The sequence below is a fragment of the Salvelinus alpinus genome, chromosome 2 (assembly GCF_045679555.1).
Source record: "Salvelinus alpinus chromosome 2, SLU_Salpinus.1, whole genome shotgun sequence".
NCBI classification, from domain to species: Eukaryota; Metazoa; Chordata; class Actinopteri; order Salmoniformes; family Salmonidae; genus Salvelinus; species Salvelinus alpinus.
In genome coordinates this window covers 119989272-120016935 of record NC_092087.1, presented here as the reverse complement: position 1 = coordinate 120016935, position 27664 = coordinate 119989272, and the positions used below count along the sequence as shown (strand labels likewise).

General features: G+C 43.9%; 1 protein-coding gene across 2 annotated transcripts in view; it reads left to right on the top strand.

The window, feature by feature from the left end:
- LOC139568473 (EVI5-like protein) overlaps positions 1–27664 on the top strand; it is a 34355-nt gene that overhangs the window by 4577 nt on the left and 2114 nt on the right. The window contains exons 2-19 of one of the 2 annotated variants that reach the window (XM_071390310.1): positions 7738–8105; positions 8733–8922; positions 9860–10084; positions 10544–10618; positions 10817–10942; positions 11699–11842; positions 12058–12147; positions 14284–14381; positions 14614–14674; positions 14850–14903; positions 15485–15517; positions 16040–16180; positions 20563–20679; positions 20765–20905; positions 21263–21430; positions 23743–23889; positions 25816–25911; positions 26199–26294. In XM_071390310.1, the coding sequence (XP_071246411.1) occupies positions 7870–8105; positions 8733–8922; positions 9860–10084; positions 10544–10618; positions 10817–10942; positions 11699–11842; positions 12058–12147; positions 14284–14381; positions 14614–14674; positions 14850–14903; positions 15485–15517; positions 16040–16180; positions 20563–20679; positions 20765–20905; positions 21263–21430; positions 23743–23889; positions 25816–25911; positions 26199–26294 (2238 nt within the window). In that variant the 5' untranslated portion in view covers positions 7738–7869. The remainder of the gene's footprint in view (positions 1–7737; positions 8106–8732; positions 8923–9859; positions 10085–10543; positions 10619–10816; positions 10943–11698; positions 11843–12057; positions 12148–14283; positions 14382–14613; positions 14675–14849; positions 14904–15484; positions 15518–16039; positions 16181–20562; positions 20680–20764; positions 20906–21262; positions 21431–23742; positions 23890–25815; positions 25912–26198; positions 26295–27664) is intronic. The other variant, XM_071390311.1, reaches the window with a different exon arrangement.

Below are 27664 nucleotides of genomic sequence, written 5' to 3'. Positions count from 1 at the left end.
AAGACACTAACAGCTTACAGACGGTAGGCAATTAAGGTCACAGTTATGAAAACCTAGGACGCTAAAGAGACCTTTCTACTGACTGAAAAACACCAAAAGAAAGATACCCAGGGTCCCTGCGGGACAGGTACAGGATGGCAACAACAACTGCCCGAGTTACACCAGGAACGCACAATCCCTCCATCAGTGCTCAGACTGTCCGTAATAGGCAGAGAGAGGCTGGACTGAGGGCTTGTAGGCCTGTTGAAAGGCAGGTCCTCACCAGACATCACCGGCCACAACGTCGCCTATGGGCACAAACCCACTGTCGCTGGACCAGACAGGACTGGCAAAAAGTGCTCTTCACTGATGAGTCGCGGTTTTGTCTCACCAGGGGTAATGGTTGGATTCGCATTTATCGTCGAAGGAATGAGCGTTACACCGAGGCCTGTACTCTGGAGCGGGATCGATTGGGAGGTGGAGGGTCTGTCATGGCCTGGGGCGGTGTGTCACAGCATCATCGGATTGAGCTTGTTGTCATTGCAGGCAATCTCAACAATGTGCGTTACAGGGAAGACATCCTCCTCCCTCATGTGGTACCCTTCCTGCAGGCTCATCCTGACATGACCCTCCAGCATGACAATGCCACCAGCCATACTGCTCGTTCTGTGCGTTATTTCCTGCAAGACAGGAATGTCAGTGTTCTGCCATGGCCAGTGAAGAGCCCGGATCTCAATCCCATTGAGCACGTCTGGGACCTGTTGGATCGGAGGGTGAGGGCTAGGGTCATTACCCCCCAGAAATGTCCGGGAACTTGCAGGTGCCTTGGTGGCAGAGTGGGGTAACATCTCACAGCAAGATTTGGCAGATCTGGTGCAGTCCATGAGGAGGAGATGCACTGCAGTACTTAATGCAGCTGGTGGCCACACCAGATACTGACTGTTACTTTTGAATTTGACCCCCGTTTGTTCAGGGACACATTATTCAATTTCTGTTAGTCACATACAAATATTCATACAAATGTTCATACAAATATTTACACATGTTAAGTTTGCTGAAAATAAACGCAGTTGACAGTGAGAGGACATTTCTTTTCTTTTTTTTATAATTCACTTTGTCAAAGAAGGTCAGGCTGTCATAGCCATGACGATTTTGGGTGACTAGGGGAGGTCAAGCATATTAGAGACAACGGTTAATATGCAGCCATTACAGAAACAGAGGGAATACATCAACAACAGTGACGTCAGAAGAGCACAGGGTTCATAATACTAACCCTAGACACCAGAGCGGGAGATGAACTGGGCACTACAAAGTGGACTACTTTTGACCAGGGCCATTCCCAAGTAGCGCACTATATAGATCATATTGTGCCATTTTGGATGCTGCCACAGTCGCATGCACTTGGATGTTGTGGCGTTGAGGAACAAGCCACGTGTCAGCGGACAGACGGGCATAAAGATGTAAATGAGATGTAGCAACAGCGAGGTTAGGGCGAACAGGAGGGATTGGCGTGTGGGGCTGCCCTTGATGTCAAGCATGGCCTGAGGGGGAGGCACAGGACGTACAAGGAGGGAGAGAGGGGAAGGGAGGGGTGGATTAGGGGTTCAGGGGGAGAAATGGGGGACAGGGAGGGCTGATAGTTGGGGGTACAATAGGTCTGTCTGTTGCTGTGGACAGTTGGCGCGAGGATAGGAAGTTCTGAGGCGCACACAGAATGCGATAATTGTGCACGCGGATAGCGGTTTACATACAAACTCATGCATAGGCACAACACAGTGCTCACATTGAAGCTGCCCCATTCACGGCAAGGGAGAAGCTGCTGTTTACACACACACACAACAGGGCTCACATTGAAGCTCCCTCGTGTGCTGGGTACAGCCTTTGGTCCCCCAAGGCTATCTCCATCTCCAGTACTCTGCAGTCCCAAGTTCACCATGGTGGTGTCTTAAATTGCACCCTATTCCCTATATAGTGCAGTACTTTTAACCAGGGCCCAAAGGGCTCTGATCAAAAGTAGTGCACTATATAGGGTGCCATTTGGGAAGCACAACATATCACTTCCAGACACACTAAATGGGAGGACTTCCGCATTCAGCTACATTCAGTTCCATTTTTTGTTTGTTTTGTCCTACCGTTACCCTTAGAGAGAGTTAATGTACTGATAGCGAGAGCAGCAATAGTCCCACATACTGCTGTAGTCTAGCATGACTCACAGAGTTTGGACTATAGCCTGGCTTCAATGACATTGCTGTATACCTCCTCTGGTGTACATCCAACTGTAGCTGGACTGGAATGATTCCTGGTGAGATGACCAATGGGGATGCCAGTAATTTAGGGGATTCGTTTGCAGAGGGAGACTAGTGTTATATTTTCATAGATTTTAAGATTATTTCTTGCATTTGGTTTCTTAAAAGGTAACTATTATGCATTTCCATCATCACAGTGAGCAGTCTTGAGGAATATCAAAGGTTAAAAGTGCAGTATTTATAGTGTCATAAGATTAGCTTTGATTAGGCTCCATATGGACAACTTTTCTCTGTTTCTATTGTTACATTGTTTTGTAGGAACTAGCTACGTGTCATTTCGAGGGAATATCGTGACGGTTTGAGGATGCTCGTTTGCCTGAGCTGCTGCTCTTCTGATGCAATTGGTCTCGTGCTAGTTAATGGCACTTTTGATTGGCCTCTCCCAGCGCATGAATGGCGTCCTTGTCCCTCCATCCCTCTGCAGTGTTTTCTCCCTTCAAACATAATTTTTTTCTTCTCTGGGCAGTTTTTCTGCTTTCCTTGTCATTGTCGCGCTTCAGTAGACATATGTATCGGTGTGACTATGGCGGATATTAAAACAGCTAGGATTTCTGTCTGGTGTGTGTGTGTGTGTGTTGTAGTCATAGAGCTGTTCAGCATTCCAATGGTGGCTAGCCCATTCCCCTCATCTCTCTCACTCTTGCAGATGTGCATAAGCCCTACCTTCTGGGATTCCATTTGTCAAATGTATGCTGAATTACCCTCGGCTTGGGGTTAGGTCTATCTCTCCTCTCCCTCCGAATTGGGGCCACCAGCTCGGCTGGACTCTGGCTTACCCAGTAATAGAGCTCCCATACATGATGCAGGCCAGGGCTGTGCTTCTGTCCATAGAAATATAATCACTAGAATGGAAATGCTATGAGGGTGCAGTCAAATTGCCATGGCCTGAGGTGTTTTACCTGTTCGAATAATTATATTTCTATAAGGCTGTCAGGGTTTTCTTTTTCATTCTAGTAATTATATTTCTATGGTGCTGCCTGGCTGTCACATACAGGAGTGGAAACACCATAGAACTAGAATGAGTTGAACAGAAAGCAACCCAAGCCACTGCAATTTGGCTGCACCCTCATGGGATTCTCATTCTTGTAATTCCATTTCTATGGTGCAGCTTGGCTGCCACAGACAGGAGTGCAGAAAGGAACTCCTGAGCAGTGTTGCTACCTTCATGGTTAAACAGTAGCAGCGGGACCTCTGGCTCTGGTTTATCACTGACAAATGGTTCCCCCCTATTGGTTTTGTGATTAGTAGCTACATTGTGCAGTGCACAGTCTGTTCTTGGCTTTACTAGAGGGAGGAGATAGGATAGTGGACTGAGAGAGCACCAGGCCTTGCCTACCCGGCCTCGCCTCACATAGGCCAGTAGAATGTTGCACATTGTGAACCACAGGCCTGAGTGCACGCACGCACGCACACACAAACAACAAACAAAACTTTCCTTATCAGAAAATGGGATTTCATGGGTTTAACCTCAGTTTAAATTGCCATTCTTTTTTTTTTGTCAATGGATTTGCATGAGAAAACAAACAATTATAAAATATAATACTTTGAGGAATGTTGTTTTGTATTTACATAGGCCATGTTGATATACTAGCAATCTGCAGAGCTATCTTTCTCAACACATCCTTTCTAGTTTGCTAATCCAATCACCTTTTAATGCACAGTCTCTTCCTGACAATATACTACGGCTAAGGGCTGCTGTTATGCACTACATAACGCAGAGGGTCAAGTTTCAGGAGCTCCTTTAGCACCTCGTACTCAGTGACTGCCTGCAGGGAGAAAGTTTGTTGCGGGGCAGGGGAAAAAAAGAGGGAGAAGCATCGGGGATAGTCACAGAAGGGGTGGGAGATGAGGAAATGTTGGACGGGCAAGGAGGCATGGCTGAGTCAAATAGGAATCCTGACTTAATGAAGTGGTGATTTAAAGAGCTCAGCCATGTGCTTCTTGTCAGTAACAACCACATCATCAACTTTAGGGGACATGGGCAGCTGCGAGGAGGAGGGTTTTCCAGAACTTCTTGGGGTTATACCCACAGAGAGAGAACTTCTAATTTTCTTTATGGGGGCGTGTTTGTTAACAATACCACCAAAAATATATAAAAAGAAGGTCCAGGTGTCTTTGAGAGAGGGGATCAAGCTGATTCTATACCATTTTACAGAGGCCAGTTCATGATGGAAGGCTTGCTAATTAAAGTTTTTTAGCAAGGGTTTATGACAAATCAGGACAGGTCGTTTCACTGCGCAGCCATTACAGAAAACACCAGACTGATACCTATCAGGATTGTTTGTGAAGATAACATCGAGGAGAGTAGCCTTTTCTGGGTGTTTGGAGTCATACCTTGTGGGATTGGTAATAATCTTAGAGATTTAGGGAGTCCCATTGCTTTAGGACTTAGTCAGGTGGTTTAAGCATGTCCCAGTTTAGGTCACCTAGCAGGACAAATTCAGACTTAGTGTAAGGGGCCAGGAGAGAGCTTAGGGCAGGTAGGGTACAGGCCGGTGCTGATGGAGGACTATAGCACCCAGCAACAGTCATCAAAGAGCTATTTGAAAGTTTAATACTTCAAACCAGCAAATCAAATTGTTTGGGGACAGACTTGGTGGAGACAACTGAGCACTGAAGGTGATCCTTGGTAAAGATTGCCACTCCGCCACCTTTTGGAAGATCTGTCTTGCCAAAAAAGGTTATAACCAGTAAGGTTATCAGTATTCAAAACACTCTCCTTAACCACCTCTCAGTAATGACCAACACATCACACCCTACCATACCCCGGTCTGTACATTATGCCCTGAATCTATCCTACCATCTATCCTACCACGCCCAGAAATCTGCTCCTTTTATTCTTTGTCCCCAACGCACAAAACGACCAGTTTTGATAGGCTTCAGCCATACCCTCATCCTACTCTGTTCCTCGGGTGATGTGGAGGTTAACCCAGGCGCTCTCATTTCTTGACTTCTGTAACCTTAAAAGCCTTGGTTTCATGCATGTTATCAGAAGCCTCCTCCCTAAGTTTGTTTTACTCACTGCTTTAGCACACTCTGCCAACCCTGATGTCCTTGCTGTGATTTTCATTTTCCGTCAAGATAGAACTGCCAAAGGGGGAGGAGTTGCAATCTACTGCAGAGATAGCCTGCAAAGTTCTGCCATACTTTCAAGGTCTATGCCCAAACAGTTCGAGCTTCTAATTTTAAAAAGGAATCTCTCCAGAAATACGTCTCTCACTGTTGCCGCCTGTTATAGACCCCCCTCAGCTCCCAGCTGTGCCCCGGACACCATATGTGAATTGATTGCCCTCCCATCTATCTTCAGAGTTCTTTCTGTTAGGTGACCTAAACTGGGATATGCTTAACAACCAGGCAGTCCTACAATCTAAGTTAGATGCCCTCAATCTCACACAAATTATCAAGGAACCCACCAGGTACAACCCTAAATCCATGAACATGGGCACCCTCATAGATATTATCCTGACCAACTTGGTTTGGCTTGGTTTTTGCTCTGACATGCACGGTCAACTGTGGGACCTTATATAGACAGGTGTGTGCCTTTCCAAATCATGTCCAATCAATTTAATTTACCACAGGTGGGCTCCAATCAAGTTGTAGAAACATCTCAAGGATGATCAATGGAAACAAGATGCACCTGAGCTCAATTTGAGTCTCATCGCAAAGGGTCTGAATACTTACAGTACCAGTCAGAAGTTTGGACACCAGCTCATTTGAAGGGTTTTTCATAATTTTTTACTATTTTCTACATTGTAGAATAATAGTGAAGACATCAAAACTATGAAATAACACACATGGAATCATGTAGTAACCAAAAAAGTGTTAAACGAATAAAAATCGATTTGAGATTCTTCAAAGTAGCCACCCTTTGCCTTGATGACAGCTTTCCACACTCTTGGCATTCTCTCAACCAGCTTCATGAGGTATTCACCTGGAGTGCATTTCAATTAAAAGGTGTGCCTTGTTAAAAGTGAATTTGTGGAATTTCTTTCTTTAATGCGTTTGAGCCAATCAGTTGTGTTGTGACAAGTTAGGGGTGGTATACAGAAGATAGCCCTATTTGGTAAAAGACCAAGTCCATATTATGGCAAGAACAGCTCAAATAAGCAAAGAGAAATGACAGTCCATCATTACTTTTAAGACATGAAGGTCAGTAAATCATGAATTTCAAGAACTTTGAAAGTTTCTTCAAGTGCAGTCGCAAAAAACAAAAAATGTGAAAATAAAGAAAAACCCTTGAATGAGTAGGTGTGTTCAAACTTTTGACTGGTACTGTATGGAAATAAGGTATTTCTGTTTTTTATTTTTTATTAATTAGCAAAAATGTCTACAAACCTATTTTCGCTTTGTCATTATGGGGTATTGTGTGTAGTTTGAGATTTTTTAAGTAGTCCATTTTTAGAATTGGGCTGTAAAGTAACATTTGGAAAAAGTCAAGGGGTCTGAATACTTTCCGAATGCACTGTATGTATGTATACTGAACAAAAATGTAAACGCAGCATGCATTCAAAGATTTTACTGAGTTATAGTTCATATAAGGAAATAAGTCCATTTGAAATGAATGAATTAGTCCCTAATCTCTGGATTTTACATGACTGGGAATACAGATGCATCTGTTGGTCAGATACCTTTAAAAAATAAAAAAAGTAGGGGTGTGGTTCAGAAAACCAATTAGGATATGCTGTGACCACCATTTGCCTCATGTAGCGCGACACATCTCCTTTGCATAGAGTTGATCAGGCTGTTGATTGTTTCCTGTGGAACACGCTGTCGTACACGTTGATCCAGAGCATTCCAAACATGCTCAATGGGTGACATGTCTGGTGAGTATGCAGGCCATGGAAGAACTGGGACATTTTCAGCTTCCAGGAATTGTGTACAGATCCTTGCGACATGGGGCCGTGCATTATCATGCTGAAACATGAGGTGATGGAGGCGGATGAATGGCACAACAATGGGCCTCAGGATCTCATCACAGTATCTCTGTGCATTCATTTTGGTAGAAAAATTAACATTAAATTCTCTGGCAACAGCTCTGGTGGAGATTCCTGCAGTCAGCATGCCAATTGCACGCTCCCTCAATTTGAGACATCTGTGGCATTGTGTCGTGTGACACAACTGCTCATTTTAGAGTGGCTTTTTATTGTCCCCAGCACAAGGTGCACCTGTGTAATGGTCATGCTGTTTAATCAGCTTCTTGATATGCCACACCTGTCAGGTGGATGGATTATCTTGGCAAAGGAGAAATGCTCACGAACAGGGATGTAACCACATTTGTGCCAAAAATTTTAGAGAAATAAGCTTTTTGTGCGTATGGATCATTTCTGGGATCTTTTATTTCAGCTCATGAAACATGGGACCAACACTTTACATGTTGCATTCATATTTTTGTTCAGTGTATGTCCTCATGCATATGTCCTCGTAATTCAAACGTCCTCTAAATTCACAACAGATTTGAGGAACCCTGATCCAATTGGCTCCGGCACCACCCTACCAGGTGACCCTACAGCGGGGGAGACGGGTAAGGAGACCCAGCCACAGCCTCCCCTGTCCAACATTGCATTGCACTGTGCCCACCTCCACCATGTCCACCCCCAGCGGCAGCCCCGAGAGAGAGTGCTCCACAGGGGGACCCAACCAGCTGGAGTGTCCCCCTTCCTCTCCCCCTGGCATGGACCATTCCATGGGAAGCCCCCTCCTCAGCCCGGACTCATCTTGCCAAGATGCCATGCTCTCGGCCCCCGCCGCCTCCCCCGCCGACTCGGAGAGCCTGAGCCCTGACGAACTAGAGCTGCTGGCCAAGCTGGAGGAGCAGAACAGGTGAGAAAGAGATGGGAACCGGGGTTCACATGTGTTGCACAGTAGCTACAGGTAAATGCCAAAACACCAACATAAAGTGTCTTTTAATAGAGGCGTCCCAAATGGCACCCTATTCCCTATGTAGTGCACTACTTTTGATCAGGTTCCAGACGAGCTCGGGTCAAAAGCAGTGCACTATATAGGGAAAAAGCTGCAATTTTGGACACACCCTCATTGTCCCTACTATCAGAGTAGCTGCTTTGGCACTGATAAGTATCTCAACAATAAGCCCAGTGCCAAGTCACTATCAGAGAGGTTTCAAGGTTCAGTAACTTGACCTAGTGGTGTTAAAGTTACTGCTGGTTCTTTGTGCTCTCCAGTGTTTTACATGACATTCTCCCACACGAGATTTTCTACTACATGGAGTAACAATTAAAAACGTTTCAAGTAACAGTCTAATTTAATGCAAAAGAGAATATAACATTACGCCTGAAAAGCTTAACATTATGGATTAACAATAAAAAGATCAAAGCAAGTAATGGAAACAAGACTAGTGTTGTGAAAGCATAAGTGGCTCTTGATTCACTCATATGACCCTTGTCTGACCTTTGACCCCTAACACCTTGACACCCACAACCCCCCCCTCAGACTTCTGGAGGCGGACTCAAAGTCGATGCGCTCGATGAGCGGCTCGCGGCGGAACAGCGGCTCGTCCCTTGTGTCAAGCTCCTCTGCCTCGTCCAACCTGTCCCACCTGGAGGAGGACACCTGGATCCTGTGGGGACGCATCGTCAACGAGTGGGATGAATGGAGACGCAAGAAGGACAAGCTGCTCAAGGTGAGGGTGGTGGATGAGTGATTGAGAGACTGATAGAGCAAAGGGAAGAGAGGGGAGAAGATGGAGAGATATGATAAATGAGGGGGAAAAGTGGTGTTGGAGGGCCAGTAGGAGGCACCCTTCCCCTTGGTCTAAAAAAAAAATATCCCAATGCCCCAGGGCAGTGAATGGGGACATTGCTCTGTGTAGGGTGCCTTCTTTCAGATGGGATGTTTAACAGGTGTCCTGACTCTCTGTGGTCACTAAAGACGCAAGAATGGTACTTATCGTAAGAGTAGGGGTGTTAACCCCGGTGTCCTGGCTAAGTTCCCAATCTGGCCCTCATAACATCACTGTCACCTTATCATCCCCAGCTTACAATTGGCTCATTCATCCCCCTCCTCTCCCCTGTAACTATTCCCCAGGTCGTTGCTGTAAATGAGAATATGTTCTCAGTCAACTTACCTGGTAAAATAAGGGTTAAATAGAAAAAGAGGAGATATGACATGGGAGTGGTGGGCAGAGGAGAGATGGATGGATGGGTAACGGAGAGGGTACATAGGGGTTAGGGGGGATAAGATGGAGAGCGGGGACAGAGGAGAGAGGACGAATAAGGGGGAGAGAGAGGACTGTAGGGAAGGTGAAAGTGAGAAGAGATGGATGAGATGGAAAGGTCAGAGTGCGGGGAAGAGCAGAGAAGATGGAGGGAGAACATTGAGGGAGAGAGCAGACAGAGCTAGGGAAAAGGATGGAAAAAGGGAGAGGGGAACAGCAGGAGAGATTAGAGAGGAGAAAATGGGAGCGAGGACAAGTGAGGACAGATCACAGATGGAGGGATAAGATAAGTGAAGATTAGAGACATATGAGATGACATAGATATTCAGTATAGGCTAGGATGTGGAGTTCTACAGTAAACTGAGAGTTTGATTCGTAATTAAACCTTTCTTTTCACCTCCAGGAGCTGATCCGCAAGGGCATCCCACACCACTTCCGGGCCATCGTGTGGCAGCTGCTTGGTAACGCCACAGACATGCCAGTGAAGAACCAGTATTCTGAGCTGCTCAAGATGTCCTCGCCCTGCGAAAAGCTCATCCGCCGGGACATCGCCCGCACCTACCCCGAGCATGAGTTCTTCAAGGGCCAGGACAGCCTGGGTCAGGAGGTGCTCTTCAACGTCATGAAGGTGAGGACATTTTCACCTTGAGCATGATTTTCTTTGTTGTTGGTGAACGTTGTCTCTTAGGTTTACTTGGACAAACAGAATAGATTTGGTATGATTAGTCCTTTTTGTACTATTTTGTTTTTATTTAACCTTTATTTAACTAGGCACTAGTGAGATTTGCAGTTGGATGAACAGTTAGAAGCAGTTACATCTGCATTGCTGGCTGTTTGGGGTTTTTGGCTGGGTTTCTGTATAGCTTTTTGTGACATCTGCTGATGTAAAAACGGCTTTATAAATACATTTGATTGATTGAGTTAAATGTGTATGTGAACTGTATGGGCCGGCTTCCCAGACACTGATGAAGCCTAGTCCTGGACTAAAAAGCATTGCAAATGGAGAATCTCTAAACTGAATCTGTGTCCGGGAAACCTCCCCAATGAGTATAGGTTTGTTTATATTGATTGATGTCTGTGTGTGCAGGCGTATTCTCTGGTGGACCGGGAGGTGGGCTACTGCCAGGGCAGTGCCTTCATCGTGGGCCTGCTGCTCATGCAGGTAACGTCTCTTCAGCAGCCCTCTAGTCTAGACATTCCCCTCTCTTGCTATCGCGCTACGTTGTGCTAAGTACGGAATTGTCCTGATTCTACCCTTTTTCGTTGCTTATACAGTATGAATAAATTACCTCTGAGCTCCTGATTAGTGTGAATGTACACAGTCACACAGCCTGACCCTGTCTCTCCTGCGCCCCTCTAGATGCCAGAGGAGGAGGCGTTCTGTGTGTTTGTGCGTCTGATGCAGGAGTACCGTCTGAGGGAGCTTTTCAAACCAACCATGGCTGAACTAGGCCTCTGTATCTACCAGTTTGAATACCTGCTGCAGGTAAATAAACTTTAGGACTTTATTCATCTCCATATGTCACGCTGGCCAATGTAGAAGGTTTCATGTGTCCCAAATGGCAACTTATACCCTATAAAGGGCACTACTTTTGACAAGGGCCAATAGGTCAAAGTAGTGCACTATGTAGGGAATATAGTGCCATTTAGGATGCATAATTGTCAAATAAACTAAAACCTTAAGGGCCTTGCAGGTGTCTGGGATTGAAATTTTAAAAAATTGCCTCAAATATCTGGTTTTACTTAAGTATGTATATGGTGTACTGTAGATGGGGAATAAGCACAGCTATTGCAATTATAGAGTTGTCCACTTTGGGGCAGCAAATAGATTCATACAGCACAGATTTGTTCTAGGTTAGTCCTTACATTTTTTATAGTACCACTTTGAAACCATTACAGGTTTGTAGCTTAACTAAAACCCCTATTATTATAAACTGGGTGGTTTGAGACCTGAATGCTGATTGGCTGACAGCCATGGTATATCAGACCGTATACCACGGCTTTTTTTACTGCTCTAATTACGTTGGATACCAGTTTATAATAGCAATAAGGCACCTTGGGGGTTTGTGATATATGTCCAATATACCAGGCACTCGTGCATAAGAACAGCCCTTAGCCGTGGTATATTGGCCATATACCACACCCCCTCGTGCCTTATTGCTTAATTAACTCCTCTCGTCTCTTCCCCTCTCATCCACCCTCTTTCTCTTCCTCTTTTCCCTCTCTCACCTTATCCCAACAGGAGCAGCTCCCGGAGCTGAACGTCCACTTCCGTTCTCAGAGTTTCCACACCTCCATGTACGCCTCCTCCTGGTTCCTCACTCTCTTCCTCACCTTCCTCCCCATGCCCGTTGCCACACGCATCTTTGATATCTTCATGTACGAGGTAAGAGACTCACCACTGGTGTCTTGTGTGAGAATGTGTTTGGGTGAACATACTTTGAAAAAAATCAACATAGTGGATCCCATAGACATTGTTTGATTTTAAATGTAACCTTTAATTACAGGTTGTTCTCATTAACATAAAATATATTCTACAAGAGAGTCTTGTGATGTAGCACTATGAGTGTGTTGACTTGAACTTTGATTCCCTGTCTTCAGGGTCTGGAGATTATATTTCGTGTGGGCATGGCCATTCTGCAGTACAACCAGACTGACCTCATCCAGCTGGACATGGAGGGCATGTCTCAGGTAACAACCACTAGGCCCCCCATAGGGTTCTGGTCAAAAGTAGTGGACAATATATGGTGCCATTTGGGATTAATCTCTTTTTTATTTTTTACTTAACTAGGCAAGTCAGTTAAGAACAAATTCTTATTTACAATGATGGCCTAGGAACAGTGGGTTAACTGCCTTGTTCAGGGGCAGATTAGATTTTTTTACCTTGTCATCCTGGGGATTCGATCTTGCAACCTTTCGGTTACTAGTCCAGCACTCTAACCACTAGCCTACCTGTCGTCCCAATAAAAGGCACTACAGCAGGGTTCCCCAATAAGCTGTTTCACCAGTAAGTAATTCAGCTTTAAGGGACCAAATTCGTCTAGTGGGTGATTTTATTTGGCCCCCCAGGTTTTCTGAGATTTTATTTAAACAAAAAAAAATCTTCCTTGGACATAAAAGACTGGAAAATTACCAGAACATGAGCTCAAAGTGATTTTAATTTAGGAAAAATGTTCCCAAGTATTCCCACTGATAAATGGAGGCATATGTGATTGTATCACAATGTAATTAAGATTTGAAATTCAAATTGTTTTGTCAATTACTATATCTGTTCTTTCGGTCAATTTGCAGTGTACAAATTATTTATAACTATGTTCCGGCTCCCCACCCATCCGCTCAAGGAAAAATCAGCACACAGCTAAATGTAATTGGGGACCCCTGCACTATAGTAAAATCATGAATTATCACTGTAGATAGACACAAGACTTGCTGGAGGCAAGAAAAACAAAAGGGTGAAATGAACCATTGTTTAAACATATGGTCATTTCTGAAGTGTCTTTACTTCAATTATCATGTGATACCCACTGGACGTATTATTCCCTTTCATAGTGTATTAACAGACATATCTTTCATAGTGTATTAACAGACATATTTTTCATAGTGTATTAGCAGACATATTTTTCAGAGTGTATTAACAGACATATTCTTTTTCAGAGTGTATTAATAGACATATTCTTTTTCAGAGTGTATTAATAGACATATTCTTTTTCAGAGTGTATTAACAGACATATTCTTTTTCAGAGTGTATTAACAGACATATTCTTTTTCAGAGTGTATTAACAGACATATTCTTTTTCAGAGTGTATTAACAGACATATTCTTTTTCAGAGTGTATTAACAGACATATTCTTTTTCAGAGTGTATTAACAGACATATTCTTTTTCAGAGTGTATTAACAGACATATTCTTTTTCAGAGTGTATTAACAGACATATTCTTTTTCAGAGTGTATTAACAGACATATTCTTTTTCAGAGTGTATTAACAGACATGTTCTTTTTCATAGTGTATTAACAGACATGTTCTTTTTCATAGTGTATTAACAGACATGTTCTTTTTCATAGTGTATTAACAGACATATTCTTTTTCATAGTGTATTAACAGACATATTCTTTTTCATAATGTATTAACAGACATATTATTCCTTTTCAGAGTGTATTAACAGACATATTATTCCTTTTCAGAGTGTATTAACAGACATTCTTTTTCATAGTGTATTAACAGACATATTCTTTTTCATAGTGTATTAACAGACATATTATTCTTTTTCATAGTTCATTAACAGACATATTATTCTTTTTCATAGTTCATTAACAGACATATTATTCCTTTTCATAGTGTATTAACAGACATATTAATTTTCATAGTGTATTAACAGACATTCTTTTTCAGAGTGTATTAACAGACATATTATTCCTTGTCAGAGTGTATTAACAGACATATTATTTTTCATAGTGTATTAACAGACATATTATTTTTCAGAGTGTATTAACAGACATATTATTTTTCAGAGTGTATTAACAGACATATTATTCCCTTTCAGAGTGTATTAACAGACATATTATTCCTTTTCAGAGTGTATTAACAGGACAGACATATTATTCCCTTTCAGAGTGTATTAACAGGACAGACATATTATTCCCTTTCAGAGTGTATTAACAGGACACAGATATTCTCGTTCAGAGTGTATTAACAGGACACAGATATTCTCGTTCAGAGTGTTTTAACAGGACACAGATATTCTCGTTCAGAGTGTATTAACAGGACACAGATATTCTCGTTCAGAGTGTATTCTATGAAGCTCTAACCATGTCTCTTCCTTCTCTCAGCACTTCCAGAAGGTGATCCCCCACCAGTTTGACAGCTGCCCAGACAAGCTGATCCTGAGGGCCTACCAGGTCAAATACAACCCCAAGAGGATGAAGAAGTAGGTTCTGCTTCTGATCATTGTTCATTAGAATAACAATACTGGCTTTAGGTTGTAGACTACAGTTAATATGGCCCAATGGGCCCTGATTTGTGGTGTTGTTACTATACAAAGCATACTTTCAGTTTAAGATTATTAGTTTCAGATTTATTTCCACACAGTCAAATGCATAAATGTAAAATGGAAACACGTTGTATGAATCTAACTCTACTAAAATGCTTTTATTTGCCAGGTTGGAGAAGGAGTACACCACAATCAAGAACAAAGAGATGGAGGAGCAGATAGAGATCAAGGTGTGTGTGTGTCTGTGTGCTCACGTGTCTAACTTCTTCTTTGAGCTAATCTATTAATAGACCAACATAATTTTTTTTCTTCTGTTTTACTTACAAAGTCCCCAATTTAAAAGCCTTGTATGACTAATACATGTTCCTAACTGTCTCTCTACCCGTCTTAAATACACATCCACAGAGGTTACGGACAGAGAACAGGCTTCTGAAGCAGAGGATTGAGACATTGGAGAAGGTAAGAGATGGAAACTTGGCTTCGAGTCAGACACTCACTTTAGCGCTAATGCGAATAAGGTTTATGATGGACAATAAAACACAACCAGAAACATGAAGCTAAAATATAGCCATGCCAACCAAGACTTATATCCTGTCACATTTACAGAATAAGTGAGGTGACTTAAGTTGTGAATGTACCTAAAGACAGAGATCATGTCTGTTGATTTTGTGTGCGTGAATGGATGATTTAAATGGATGGGCCTTATTCCAGACCGGAGCCACTGAGTCTCTCCTCCTTTTCCAAGTACTCTGGCTTTTCTTCCCCTCTTGCTTCTCTCCTGTTGTTCTCTGAGTAATGCTTGTTGTCTTTCTGTTCTCTTTTTTATTCCTTCTCTCACACAAACCCACTGCCACTCTTTCACTCTGTACTATGATTTCTTTCTTTCTCACCCTCCTATTTATTTTCTGTTGTCACATTTCCGTTACACGTTCGCCCTGTTCTTATCCTTCATTCCTCGTCTTTGTCTTTATTTCTCCCTATTCTCTCCTTATCCTCCTTTTCTTTTCTTATCTTCTTCCTCTCCTTCACTGGTGTTGTAGGAAAGTGCTGCTCTAGCAGACAGGCTGATACAGGTACAGTACTGGAAAACCATCTCTCCTCCTCTAACACCTTCCTTCCTCCTGCACTTCCTCTCTCTGTCTTCTTGACAGTGACCAATCAATGTCAATGCCTGACTGCTGCATGAGAGAATGTTTTGTTGGTCTGTCTGTCAGTCCGTCAGACCATGCTCCCCCTTGACCGCATGTGCGTCTATGTGTGTCCATGGCAGGAGCTCTAACACTAAGGCCTACAGCCTTGCATGTGGCTTGTGGAAACACAGGCACTGTTTTATGCCCTTTGTCATTTATTAGGATAGAAATGTCTTTGCAGGGTAATTACAGCCTAATAGGAATGGATACAGAAGAGCCATTTATATTCTACTCTGTCAACTCCTAATATCGAACCTCCAACAGTGAAAGTGTTAAAGCTAAGCCCCAATTCCCTCTAAATTCAAACCAACGTTGTCCATACCCCCCCCCCCCCCCCCTCAGACACATTCCCTATAACTGACACGGCCCCCTCTGGTCTCTGACCCTGTGTCTTCACTATTGCAGGGTCAGGTGACGCGGGCGCAGGAGGCGGAGGAGAACTATGTGATCAAGCGGGAGCTGGCGGTGGTGAGGCAGCAGTTCAGCGTGACCAATCAGAACCTGGAGAAAGCCCAGGACACCATTGGAGAACTGCAGCGGGAGAAGGTAAGGAATGATCTGGAGTCAGTGTGGGTGAGATATTGGGATGCTGCAGGGGCAGGGACTCAGATGTAGAACTGATCTAGAGTCAGGCTTTCACTCTGAGATTATGAGCAAAATTATCAAATACAAGTCTATTGCAATGGATAACAAGCTCTAAAAGTTACAAATTGGCAAAACATGTTTTTGATGTGCCAGTGACTGTTATGGAAAAATACCAGCATTAGGCTGTATAGTCTGTTGTTGCCCTTGTGGATTTTTTGGTTTTGTTCTTGTTTGGGGAACTGACTCATTCTGACAGTCTTCTGCTCGTAAAATATTGCCATCATTTTTTTGCAAATTTTACTTGTCATTTAAAAAATAATGACATTTTAAATCGATGACATTTGACAAATTCTTCGGCGAGAAAAAAAATAAAGGCTGGTGTTGGTGAGAACGGTGAAGTGTCAAAGTGAATTTCCCCAACTCAGTTTGTGTTGAGTTGTGACCTCAATCTAGCCAGAGTGACACAGTTAGTGGATGTTGGATGATAGACAGTATCGGTCTGCTTCATAATCAGTGATGTAAAGTACTACTTAAGTAGTTTTTTGGGGTATCTGTACTTTACTATTTATATTTTTGACAACTTTTACTTCACTATGTTCGTAAAGAAAAATGTGGTACTTTTTACTCCATACATTTTCCCTGACACCCAAAAGTACTCGTTACATTTTGAATGCTTAGCAGGACAGAAAATGGTCCAATTCGCACACTTATCAAGAGAACATCCCTGGTCATCCATACTGCCTCTGATCTGGCAGACTCACTAAACACAAATGCTTTGTTTTTAAATGATGTCAGAGTGTTGGAGTGTGACCCTGGCTATCTGTAAATGAATAAAAAACAAGAAAATGGTGCTGTCTGGTTTGCTTAATACAAGGAATTAAATAATTACTTTTGCTACTTAAGTATGTTTAAAACCAAATCCTTTTAGACTTTTACTCAAGTAGTATTTTACTGGGTGACATTTACTTTTACTCAAGTATTAGAATTTAGTACTTTTTCCACCACTGATCATAATTAATTGTCAAAATATGTCTGTGTATATACAATTTTAAAGAAAATATGTCTTAGTCAACTGCTGCAGTGTTATTATTCACATGTTATTCATACCATGTAACATACTAACAACATGTGTTTTCCAACCAGTTCACTATAATCTGTGTATGGATGTTTGTGATTTGTAAGTTTAGGATCAAGTTGATTATCGTCTTAACGTAAGTGTTTGGGTAGCGCTTTGATGATAGTGGAAAGGCTGGCCAACACTTTCTTAGTTTCTCTTCATGGGTTATATCTGAAAACTTCACTTAAAATACAGACACTGAATCACTACCAAAGTAACTGTTTGACGCTCACTTACAGCAATTCTGTGTGTGTTTTTAGGATGGTGTTGATTGTCAATGTATTGACTGTTTCTAATGTAGAATTATTGCTTTCAGTTGCCAGCAGAGCAACATCGTACATTATAAATCAAAACTAATTTTATTTGTCACATGCGCCGAATACTTACAAGCCCTTACCCAATAATGCAGTTTTAAGAAAATATTTACTAAATAAACTACAGTAAAAAAAGGAACACAATAAAATATCAACGGCGCTATATACAGGGGATACTGGTACCAAGTCAATGTGTGGGGGTACAGGTTAGTCGAGGCAATTATGGTAATTTTTTGATGCAGGTAGGGGTGAAATGACTATGCATTGATAATAAACAGCGAGTAGCAGCAGTGTAAAAACATGGGGGTGGGGGGGCCAATGCAAATAGTCTGGGTGGCCATTTGATTAATTGTTCAGCAGTCATATGGCTTGGGGGTAGAAGCTGTTAAGGAGCCTTTTGGACCTAGACTTGACATTTCGGTACCGCTTGCCGAGCAGTAGCGGAGGGAACAGTCTATGACTTGCGTGACTGGAGTCTTTGGCAATTTTTTGGGCCTTCTTATCCTGTAGTTCACGATCATTTCCTTTGTCTTGCTCACGTTGAGGGAGAGGTTGTTGTCCTGGCACCACACTACCAGGTCTCTGACCTCCTCCCTATAGGCTGTCTCATCGTTGTTGGTGATCAGGCCTACCACCGTTGTGTCGTCAACAAATTTAATGATGGTGTTGGAGTCGTGCTTGGCCACACAGTCGTGGGTGAAAAGGGAGTGTACAGGAGGGGACTAAGCACATACCCCTGAGGGGCCCCCGTGTTGAAGATCAGCGTGGCAGATGTGTTGTTACCTACCCTTACCACCTGGGGACGGCCCTTGGGGAAGTCCAAGATCCAGTTGCAGAGGGAGGTGTTTAGTCCCAGGTTCCTTAGCTTAGTGATGAGCTTCGTGGGCACTATGCCATTAAACGCTGAGCTGTAGTCAATGAACAGCATTCTCACATAGATGTTCCTTTTGTCCAGGTGGGAAAGGGCAGTGTGGAGTGCGATTTGAGATTGTGTCACCTGTGGAGCTGAGGCGGTATGGGAATTGGAGTGTGTCTAGGGTTTGCGGGATGATGGCGTTGATGTGAGCCATGACCAGCCTTTCAAAGCAGTTCATGGCTACCGAGGTGAGTGCTACGGGGCGGTAGTCACTGTATAGAGTTTGATGTTTGACCTGTTCTAAATCCATAGTGTTATAACATTGTGTTCATCCAGGGCTGGTGTTGTATGAGCCTTCTAATGTATAGATGTAGACAGACAGCCATGGTGAGGTGGACAATAGTGTGATGTTGAATGGGTAGACAGACAGACAATGCCTGTAGACCAGCTGGTCCAGTACAATAGGGGTTCAGTTATTCAATTGTGGCTGTGTGTTAGCAGCTGTGTGCCGCCTGTCCGCGTGTGCTAGTGTGTGCTAGTGTGTGTGGTATGCTACAGAACTACAGTGACTTTGTCTCAATGTGCACTGCATCATGTATGCAGAATGTTTTTTGTTGTTTAAAAAAAAATCTTTCTCACACACACACACACACACTATTTTAGTCTATTCAAACACGTGTGAGTCAGTCAGCGCTTGAATCCGTTTTGAATGCAAGTCCCCAACTACGGCAAAAATAAAAGATGATGTGTTTCTGTTAGTACATGTGTCAGGAACCACAACTCTTTCTACAGACGTTAGTTTCACCGTTTAAATTCAAAGGGTTTTATTGGCAGGGGAAACATGTTTACGTTGCCAAAGCAAATGAAATGGACAATAAACAAAAGTGAAATTAACAGAAATAAACAGTAAACATTACACTCACAAAAGTTTCAAAGGAATAGAGACATTTCCAATGTCATATTATGGCTGTGTACAGTATGTACAGTGTTGTAACAATGTGCCGTTTCTCTTCGTACTCAGACACAGCAGTCGCACTAATGTGAGTGCACGTCTCAACATTGTTTCCTTGACTGTCACCTCCTCCTCCATTTAGTCTTTCAACACCAGTGAACTGAGCTTAGATCTACTAGAATTGGGGCCATGGAGACAATCAGTGGTATAGGTGTGTGTGTGTGTGTGTGTGTGTGGTGTTGCTATGGAATTGGAGTTTCAGGTGTGGTCAGAGTGTGTGTTGTGCCTCCGATGACTAGCCTGGGTATATTACCAAGCCAGAAATCACACACCCCCACCTCTCACTTCACTCTCACATTGAAACTGAGTGGGTACTTTAATTCACAAAGAAAGAAAGGCCTTTATGCCATGCATACACATACAAAGATATTGGTTTGTCCCAACGTTCTCTCTCTATCTCACCAGCTCTCTCTTTCAGTCTCTTCTCTCTGAACTGCATCTAGTGAGAAACGGACATGTTTTTTGGGTTGGTTTCCCCCGTTTGCCAACCCACATCCCTTCTGTCCATCTCACCACAACTACCACAGCCACAGCTACACAGAGCCGTACTCCACATCTCTGTTTAGTACATCACTCATTTATCTGCTTGGGTGTACACAAATGAGGTGAATCTACCTGGTGGTTACACCGATAGACTTTGTAAGTGGTTCCCATTTCCATATCAATAGAAAACACAGCGCCGACATTCTTCTGACCCATCAATCAATCAAATGTATTTTAAAAAGGCAGTTTTACGTCAGCAGTGGCAAAGTGCTACACAGAAACTCAGCCTAAATTCCCAAACCGCAAGCAATGCAGATGTAGAAGCACGGTGGATAGGAAAAACTCCCTAGAAAGGCAGGAACCTAGGAAGAAACATAGAGAGGAACCAGGCTCTGAGGGTTGGCCAGTCCTCTTCTGACTGTGCTGGGTGGAGGATCTTTATCCTCTGATGCCTTAGTACACAGAGCAATTTGATTGATTGGTTGATATGTGTAGTGTCAGTTTGGGATTGGTCCCAGTGTGTTGCCTCAGTTTATAATTCGTCAATGTGTTGTGTCTCAGTACACAGAGCAGTTTGTGACCGGTCTGCAGACGCAGCTGGAGCAGTCCCGGCTGCAGGAGGCAGAGCTACTGGGAGCCCTCAAAGAGATGCAGGACAAAGTACTGGACCTAGAGAAGGTAAGAGAACACACCTGTGTACATGTGTGTGTGGTTATATCTGTGTGTTTGATATCTTTATCATGCGTGTGTGTTTGTGTTACAGAGGAGCAGCTCTCTGCCTGATGAGAACAACGTGGCCCAGCTGCAGGATGAGCTGAAGCTGGTGAAGCTCCGAGAGCTGGAGACACTGCACTCCTTCAGAGAGATGCAGGACACGGTGACCGAGCTCAACCAGCGCTGGCAGGTAAGTAACACACCACAGAGCAGAGAACTGTACAGTAGGGAACTGAAGGCTTGAGAAGGGGAGAGCATAGTAGAGGTGACTAGAAGGACAGTGCTTATGTAACAGTGTTGCTTCCGTCCCTCTCCTCACCCCAACCTGGGTTAGAACCAGGGACTCTCTGCACACATTGACAACAGTAACCCTCGAAGCATCGTTACCCATCGCTCCACGAAAGCCACGGCCCTTGCAGAGCAAGGGAAACAACTACTTCAAGGTCTCAGAGCGAGTGACTTTAGGGAGAGATAGATAGAGAACCGATGCACATTGGTTGTGGCTCTCTAACCTGTTCTTCATATCCGTTCCTCTCTCTCTCTCCAGCTCCACATGTCAAAAGGCGGCGGGGGTGGAGGTCACTGGAAGGAATCCCCCAAGAAGAACGCCCTGAACGAGCTGCAGGACAAGCTGATGGGGGTGCGTCTGAGAGAGGCCCAGGCCCAGGCTGAACTCAGGGAGGTCAAACTCCAAGCCATACAGCTGGAGAGCCAGGTCAGTGGAGGAACTTTAGCCTGATGCCAAATCTGTTTGTGCTCTATCTAAATAAAAGCGATCCATTGTGTGTTATTTCCTTAGTCTGATCCCAGGTCTGTCTCACGTAACAATGACCATAGGAGTTGGCAAGACGGCACAAACCGTGCTGGGACCAGCCTAGGGAAATAAATCGTATTGGCTCACATTTCTAATGGAGACTTTCATTAGGCCTAAATGACTAAGGGGTAACTCATACATTAAATACTATGTGGAAATGGTAGATAAATGCCAAGTTTGGCAGAAAACTGGCAGTTTCATTAAATAGTACCGCAAAACACCAGTCTCAACGTCAACATCCCGACTCCGGGATTCTGGCCTTCTAGGCAGAGTTCCTCTGTCCAGTGTCTTGTGTTCATTTGCCCATCTTTAATCTTCTCTTTTTATTGGCCAGTCTGAGATATGGCTTTTTCTTTGAAACTCTGCCTAGAAGGCCAGCATCCCGGAGTCGCCTCTTCACTGTTGACTTTGTGACTGGTGTTTTGCGGGTACTATTTAATTAGGCTGCTAATTGAGGGCTTGTGAGGCTTCTGTTTCTCAAACTAGACACTCTAATGTACTTGTCCTCTTGCTCAGTTGTGCACCGGGGCCTCCCACTCCTCTTTTTATTCTGGTTAGAGCCAGTTTGCGCTGTTCTGTGAAGGGAGTAGTACACAGCGTTGTATGAGATCTTCAGTTTCTTGGCTATTTCTTGCATGGAATAGCCTTAATTTCTCAGAACAAGAATAGACTGACGAGTTTCAGAAGAAAGCTCTTCGTTTCTGGTCATTTTGAGCCTGTAATCGAACCCACAAATGCTGATGCTCCAGATACTCAACTAGTCTAAAGATGGCTAGTTTAATTGCTTCTTTAATCAGAACAACAGTTTTCCGCTGTGCTAACATAATTGCAAAAGTGTTTTTTAATGATCAATTAGACTTTTAAAATGATAAACTTGGATTAGCCAACACAACGTGCCATTGGAACGCAGGAGTGATGGTTGGTGATAATGGGCCTTTGTACGCCTATGTAGATATTCCATAGAAAATCTGCCGTTTCCAGCTACAATAGTCATTTACAACATTAATAATATCTGCACTGTATTTCTGATCAATTTGATGTTATTTTATTGGACAGAAAATGTGCTATTCTTTCAAAAACAAGGACATTTCTAAGTGACCCCAAACTTTTGAACGATAGTGTACATATACTGCCTCATCTTTTTGATTTATGGAAAGTACCTCGCTAAGTGTTTAACATTCAGTTCCACACTCATGTTTCTCACCCTGATGAGTGAGATGTTTGACTGTTGTGGTGGATTATTCACAGCTCTATACAACACCATAGGCCTACACACACACACATTTTCGTTACAGTTCATCACCTTGGGCCGCAGGTTGGCATTTATTGGGATGACTCATGTACTGGAGGCAGCGCTGCAGAGTGGTCACTAGCTGGCACAGCCAGTCATAATAGCAGATTTTAAACCTAACCTTAAATTAAGACCAAAAAGCTTATTTTCTTTTTTTTTCATGAATGTTTACAATATAGCCAATTTTGACTTTGCAGCCTGCCCATCTAGTGGAAATCAGTTTCACATAAGTAATGGATTGATGTCAAAGGTGATTTGTATGTCTGGAAGTACAAGTTGTTCGTTTCTCAAATTAGCGTTTCGCTACAAACAGATTATTTCTTGTTGAAACTTAGACAGACAGAGGCAGACCACTAATATCATATACAGTACCAGTCAAAGGTTTGGACACACCTACTCATTAAAGGGTTTTTATTTATTTAGACTATTTTCTACATTGTAGAATAATAGTGAAGACATCAAAACTATGAAATAACACATATGGAATCATGTAGTAACCAAAAACGTGTTAAACAAATCAAAATATATTTTATATTTGAGATTCTTCAAATAGCCACCCTTTGCCTTGATGACAGCTTTGCACACTCTTCAAATTCTCTCAACCAGCTTCACCTGGAATGCTTTTCCAACAGTCTTGAAGGAGTTCCCACATATGCTGAGCACTTGTTGGCTGTTTAACACTTTTTTTGGTTACTACATGATTCCGTATGTGTTATTTTATAGTTTTGACGTCTTCAATATTATTCTACAATGTAGAAAATAGTACAAATAAATAAATAACCCTTGAATGAGTAGGTGTCCAAACTTTTGACTTGTGCTGCACATTACATTTAAATACTTGTAATTTAGCAGACGCTAATCCAAAGTGACTAATTACGCTTTCAGTCTTCTGACAGTGTCCCCACTCTCTCTTCACCTTCAGAACCAGATTCACAGCAAGCTGATTGGGCGCCATGAGGTGGAGAGCGCCGCCATGCAGGAGAGGCTGCAGCAGCTGGCGGGCCAGAACAAGGGGCTGCAGGCCCAGCTCACAGAGATGAAGAGGAAACAGGCCGAGCTCGACTGCAAGGTGGGGTAGAGGCGGAGGGAAGGGGGAGGATGGAGGTAGCCAATGGTAGCGTTGATATGTGTGGAATAAGTGGGCTGCAGGTTAAGACCGGAGGGAGAGCAGGGATGAAGGCGCAGAAAGAGGGAGGGATGGAGAATGGAAGCGGGAGGAGAGGGGGAGTGGAGAAGGTATGGGGAGGATGGAGGAAGGTAGTGGAATAAGTGGACTGACTGCCAGGTGAGAAGAGAAGGTGGTGGGAGAAAGATAGATAAAGGAGAGGGTGGGGGAAATATAGATAAAGGAGAGGGTGGGGGAAATATAGATAAAGGAGAGGGTGGGGGAAAGATGGATAAAGGAGAGGGTGGGGGAAAGATGGATAAAGGAGAGGGTGGGGGAAAGATGGATAAAGGAGAGGGTGGGGGAAAGATAGATAAAGGAGAGGGTGGGGGAAAGATGGATAAAGGAGAGGGTGGGGGAATGATAGATAAAGGAGAGGGTGGGGGAAATATAGATAAAGGAGAGGGTGGGGGAAATATAGATAAAGGAGAGGGTGGGGGAAAGATGGATAAAGGAGAGGGTGGGGGAAAGATGGATAAAGGAGAGGGTGGGGGAAAGATGGATAAAGGAGAGGGGGGGGGAAAGATGGATAAAGGAGAGGGTGGGGGAAAGATGGATAAAGGAGAGGGTGGGGGAATGATGGATAAAGGAGAGGGTGGGGGAAAGATAGATAAAGGAGAGGGTGGGGGAATGATGGATAAAGGAGAGGGTGGGGGAAAGATGGATAAATGAGAGGGTGGGGGAAAGATGGATAAAGGAGAGGGTGGGGGAAAGATGGATAAAGGAGAGGGTGGGGGAAATATGGATAAAGGAGAGGGTGGGGGAAAGATGGATAAAGGAGAGGGTGGGTGTGAAAGATAGATAAAGGAGAGGGTGGGGGAAAGATGGATAAAGGAGAGGGTGGGGGAAAGATGGATAAAGGAGAGGGGGGGGGAGATGGATAAAGGAGAGGGGGGGGGAAAGATAGATAAAGGAGAGGGTGGGGGAAAGATGGATAAAGGAGAGGGTGGGGGAAAGATGGATAAAGGAGAGGGTGGGGGAAAGATGGATAAAGGAGAGGGTGGGGGAAAGATGGATAAAGGAGAGGGTGGGGGAAAGATGGATAAAGGAGAGGGTGGGGGAAAGATGGATAAAGGAGAGGGTGGGGGAAAGATGGATAAAGGAGAGGGTGGGGGAAAGATGGATAAAGGAGAGGGTGGGGGAAAGATGGATAAAGGAGAGGGTGGGGGAAAGATAGATAAAGGAGAGGGTGGGGGAAAGATAGATAAAGGAGAGGGTGGGGGAAAGATAGATAAAGGAGAGGGTGGGGGAAAGATGGATAAAGGAGAGGGTGGGGGAAAGATGGATAAAGGAGAGGGTGGGGGAAAGATGGATAAAGGAGAGGGTGGGGGAAAGATGGATAAAGGAGAGGGTGGGGGAAAGATGGATAAAGGAGAGGGTGGGGGAAAGATGGATAAAGGAGAGGGTGGGGGAAAGATGGATAAAGGAGAGGGTGGGGGAAAGATGGATAAAGGAGAGGGTGGGGGAAAGATGGATAAAGGAGAGGGTGGGGGAAAGATGGATAAAGGAGAGGGTGGGGGAAAGATGGATAAAGGAGAGGGTGGGGGAAAGATGGATAAAGGAGAGGGTGGGGGAAAGATGGATAAAGGAGAGGGTGGGGGAAAGATGGATAAAGGAGAGGGTGGGGGAAAGATAGATAAAGGAGAGGGTGGGGGAATGGAAGCAGCCCAGGGTGGCATTGATAAGTGTGCTTTGTGTGCGAGGCTGCAATTTAAACAGACTCTATTGCACAACTAGATGGACTAGTGTCTTTCACTCAGGCTTTGCGCCAGAGGTAATTTTTCTCTTTCTGTCTTTTCTCTTCTACCACCGTCTTCCCTCTCTCTGTAGAGTAAAGAGGAGGTGATGGCGGTGCGCTTGCGGGAGGCTGACACCATGGCCGCCATGGCTGAGCTCAGACAGAAGATGGCTGAGCTGGAGATACAGGTGGGGTGTTTGTACACAGATCTGAACTTGACTTCCATATTGAATGGATGTCATTGTCAAGTGTGTTTAGATTTCTTCTGGGTGGTATGTGTCCATTGGGGAGATCGTCTTCCCTGCTTCCTTGGCGTTGACTGTTCGGTTGTGTACGTACACGGGCGAGTATGTGTGCATCTCATCCACCTATCCCTGTCCTACAGACGGAGTAGGGTCTGATCCAGGGCCAGCTGAACCACTCTGACTCCAGTTTGTGTGTGTGTGTGTGTGTGTGTCTCATCCCTGTCCTACAGAAGGAGGAGGGTCTGATCCAGGGCCAGCTGAACCACTCTGACTCCAGGCAGTATATCACCCAGCTTCGAGACCAGATCGGAGAGCTCAAGAACGAGGTCACACACATTTAACGTTTAACAGTCATTTTGCAGACGCTCTTATCCAGAGCAACTTGAGTTCATACATTTTCATACTTTTTTTTTGTTGGTACTGGTCCACCCCGTGGGAATGGAACCCACAACCCTGGTGTTGCAAGCGCAATGCTCCACCAACTGAGCCACACGGGCCACCCCCCCCCCCCCACACACACACAAACACACACACCAGTAAAAGCCCTCATGTCTGGCGTTAGTTTATCCATTGAAACCCAGCTATGTAAATCGCATCCCCTCGTGCTTTTTGTATTTCTCTGAAATGATAGATGTTGGCCGCCACATAAAGCATGACATACTAGAATCACTACTCTGGCCTTCCTCTGTATGACATTTCCAACCACAGAACAGACGTACCCCCCTACCCCTTCAAAACCCCAGGCCTCAGAAAGAGAGCTATGAATGCGTGTGAGAACTAGACAACACTGATTCTCACATGCTTAAACACACACACACACAAACATAGCTGAACCACGTAATATACACTTGCTCATTCAGAGAGCGGCTTTGCGTGAGAAGGGAGTGATGGGACTGACTTGCCCTTTTCTGTTTACTAGTTCTTAGAGTGCATACTATTGGTTATATTCGTCATATGGAGCCTTTATGTAAAGAGTATCGAAACATTCGTGACAAAGTCAAAATTAGCCAGCAGTAATTTTCCGGTCTCAAAAATCTCAGGCATCTGTATTTTGCAAATGAATTCATGTTTTGGTGTTGGACCAGATCATAAGTAGAATTAGCATAAATGTTTTTAATTTTTTTTGTAACAGTTTAAGTTATGATTCTAAGGTGTTTGTCATACCAATGACTTGAATATTTGAATATTTGAATATTCAGATTTTGTCCCAGAACAATATGATACACTTCGAGAAGGGCTGAACTAGAATCAGATCTGTTTTTTTCCAGCCAGTATAGTGTACATGATTGAGCTCTTCTGTGTAAACCGAGACAGAAGAGGAAGAGGTGGGCGAGTGCCTAGTTATAGTGTTCCTATTGGTTAACCACTACCTTCCCCCTCCTACCAGCCTAACTCAGTACAAATCTCAGAGTTTTCTGTAAGTACTGAATCAGTGTTGTATCTACACATGCGCGCACACACACACACACACACACACACACACACACACACACACACACACACACACACACACACACACACTTACGCAGACACAGACATGTACTTGCTGAAGCATTTGGAGACCGGCTGTGGCTTGTCACGCAAGGGACACCCACAACACGTCATTGATGCAGGCTTCATATGTGATCGCATAGACACACACACACACACACACACACACACACACACACACACACACACACACACACACACACAC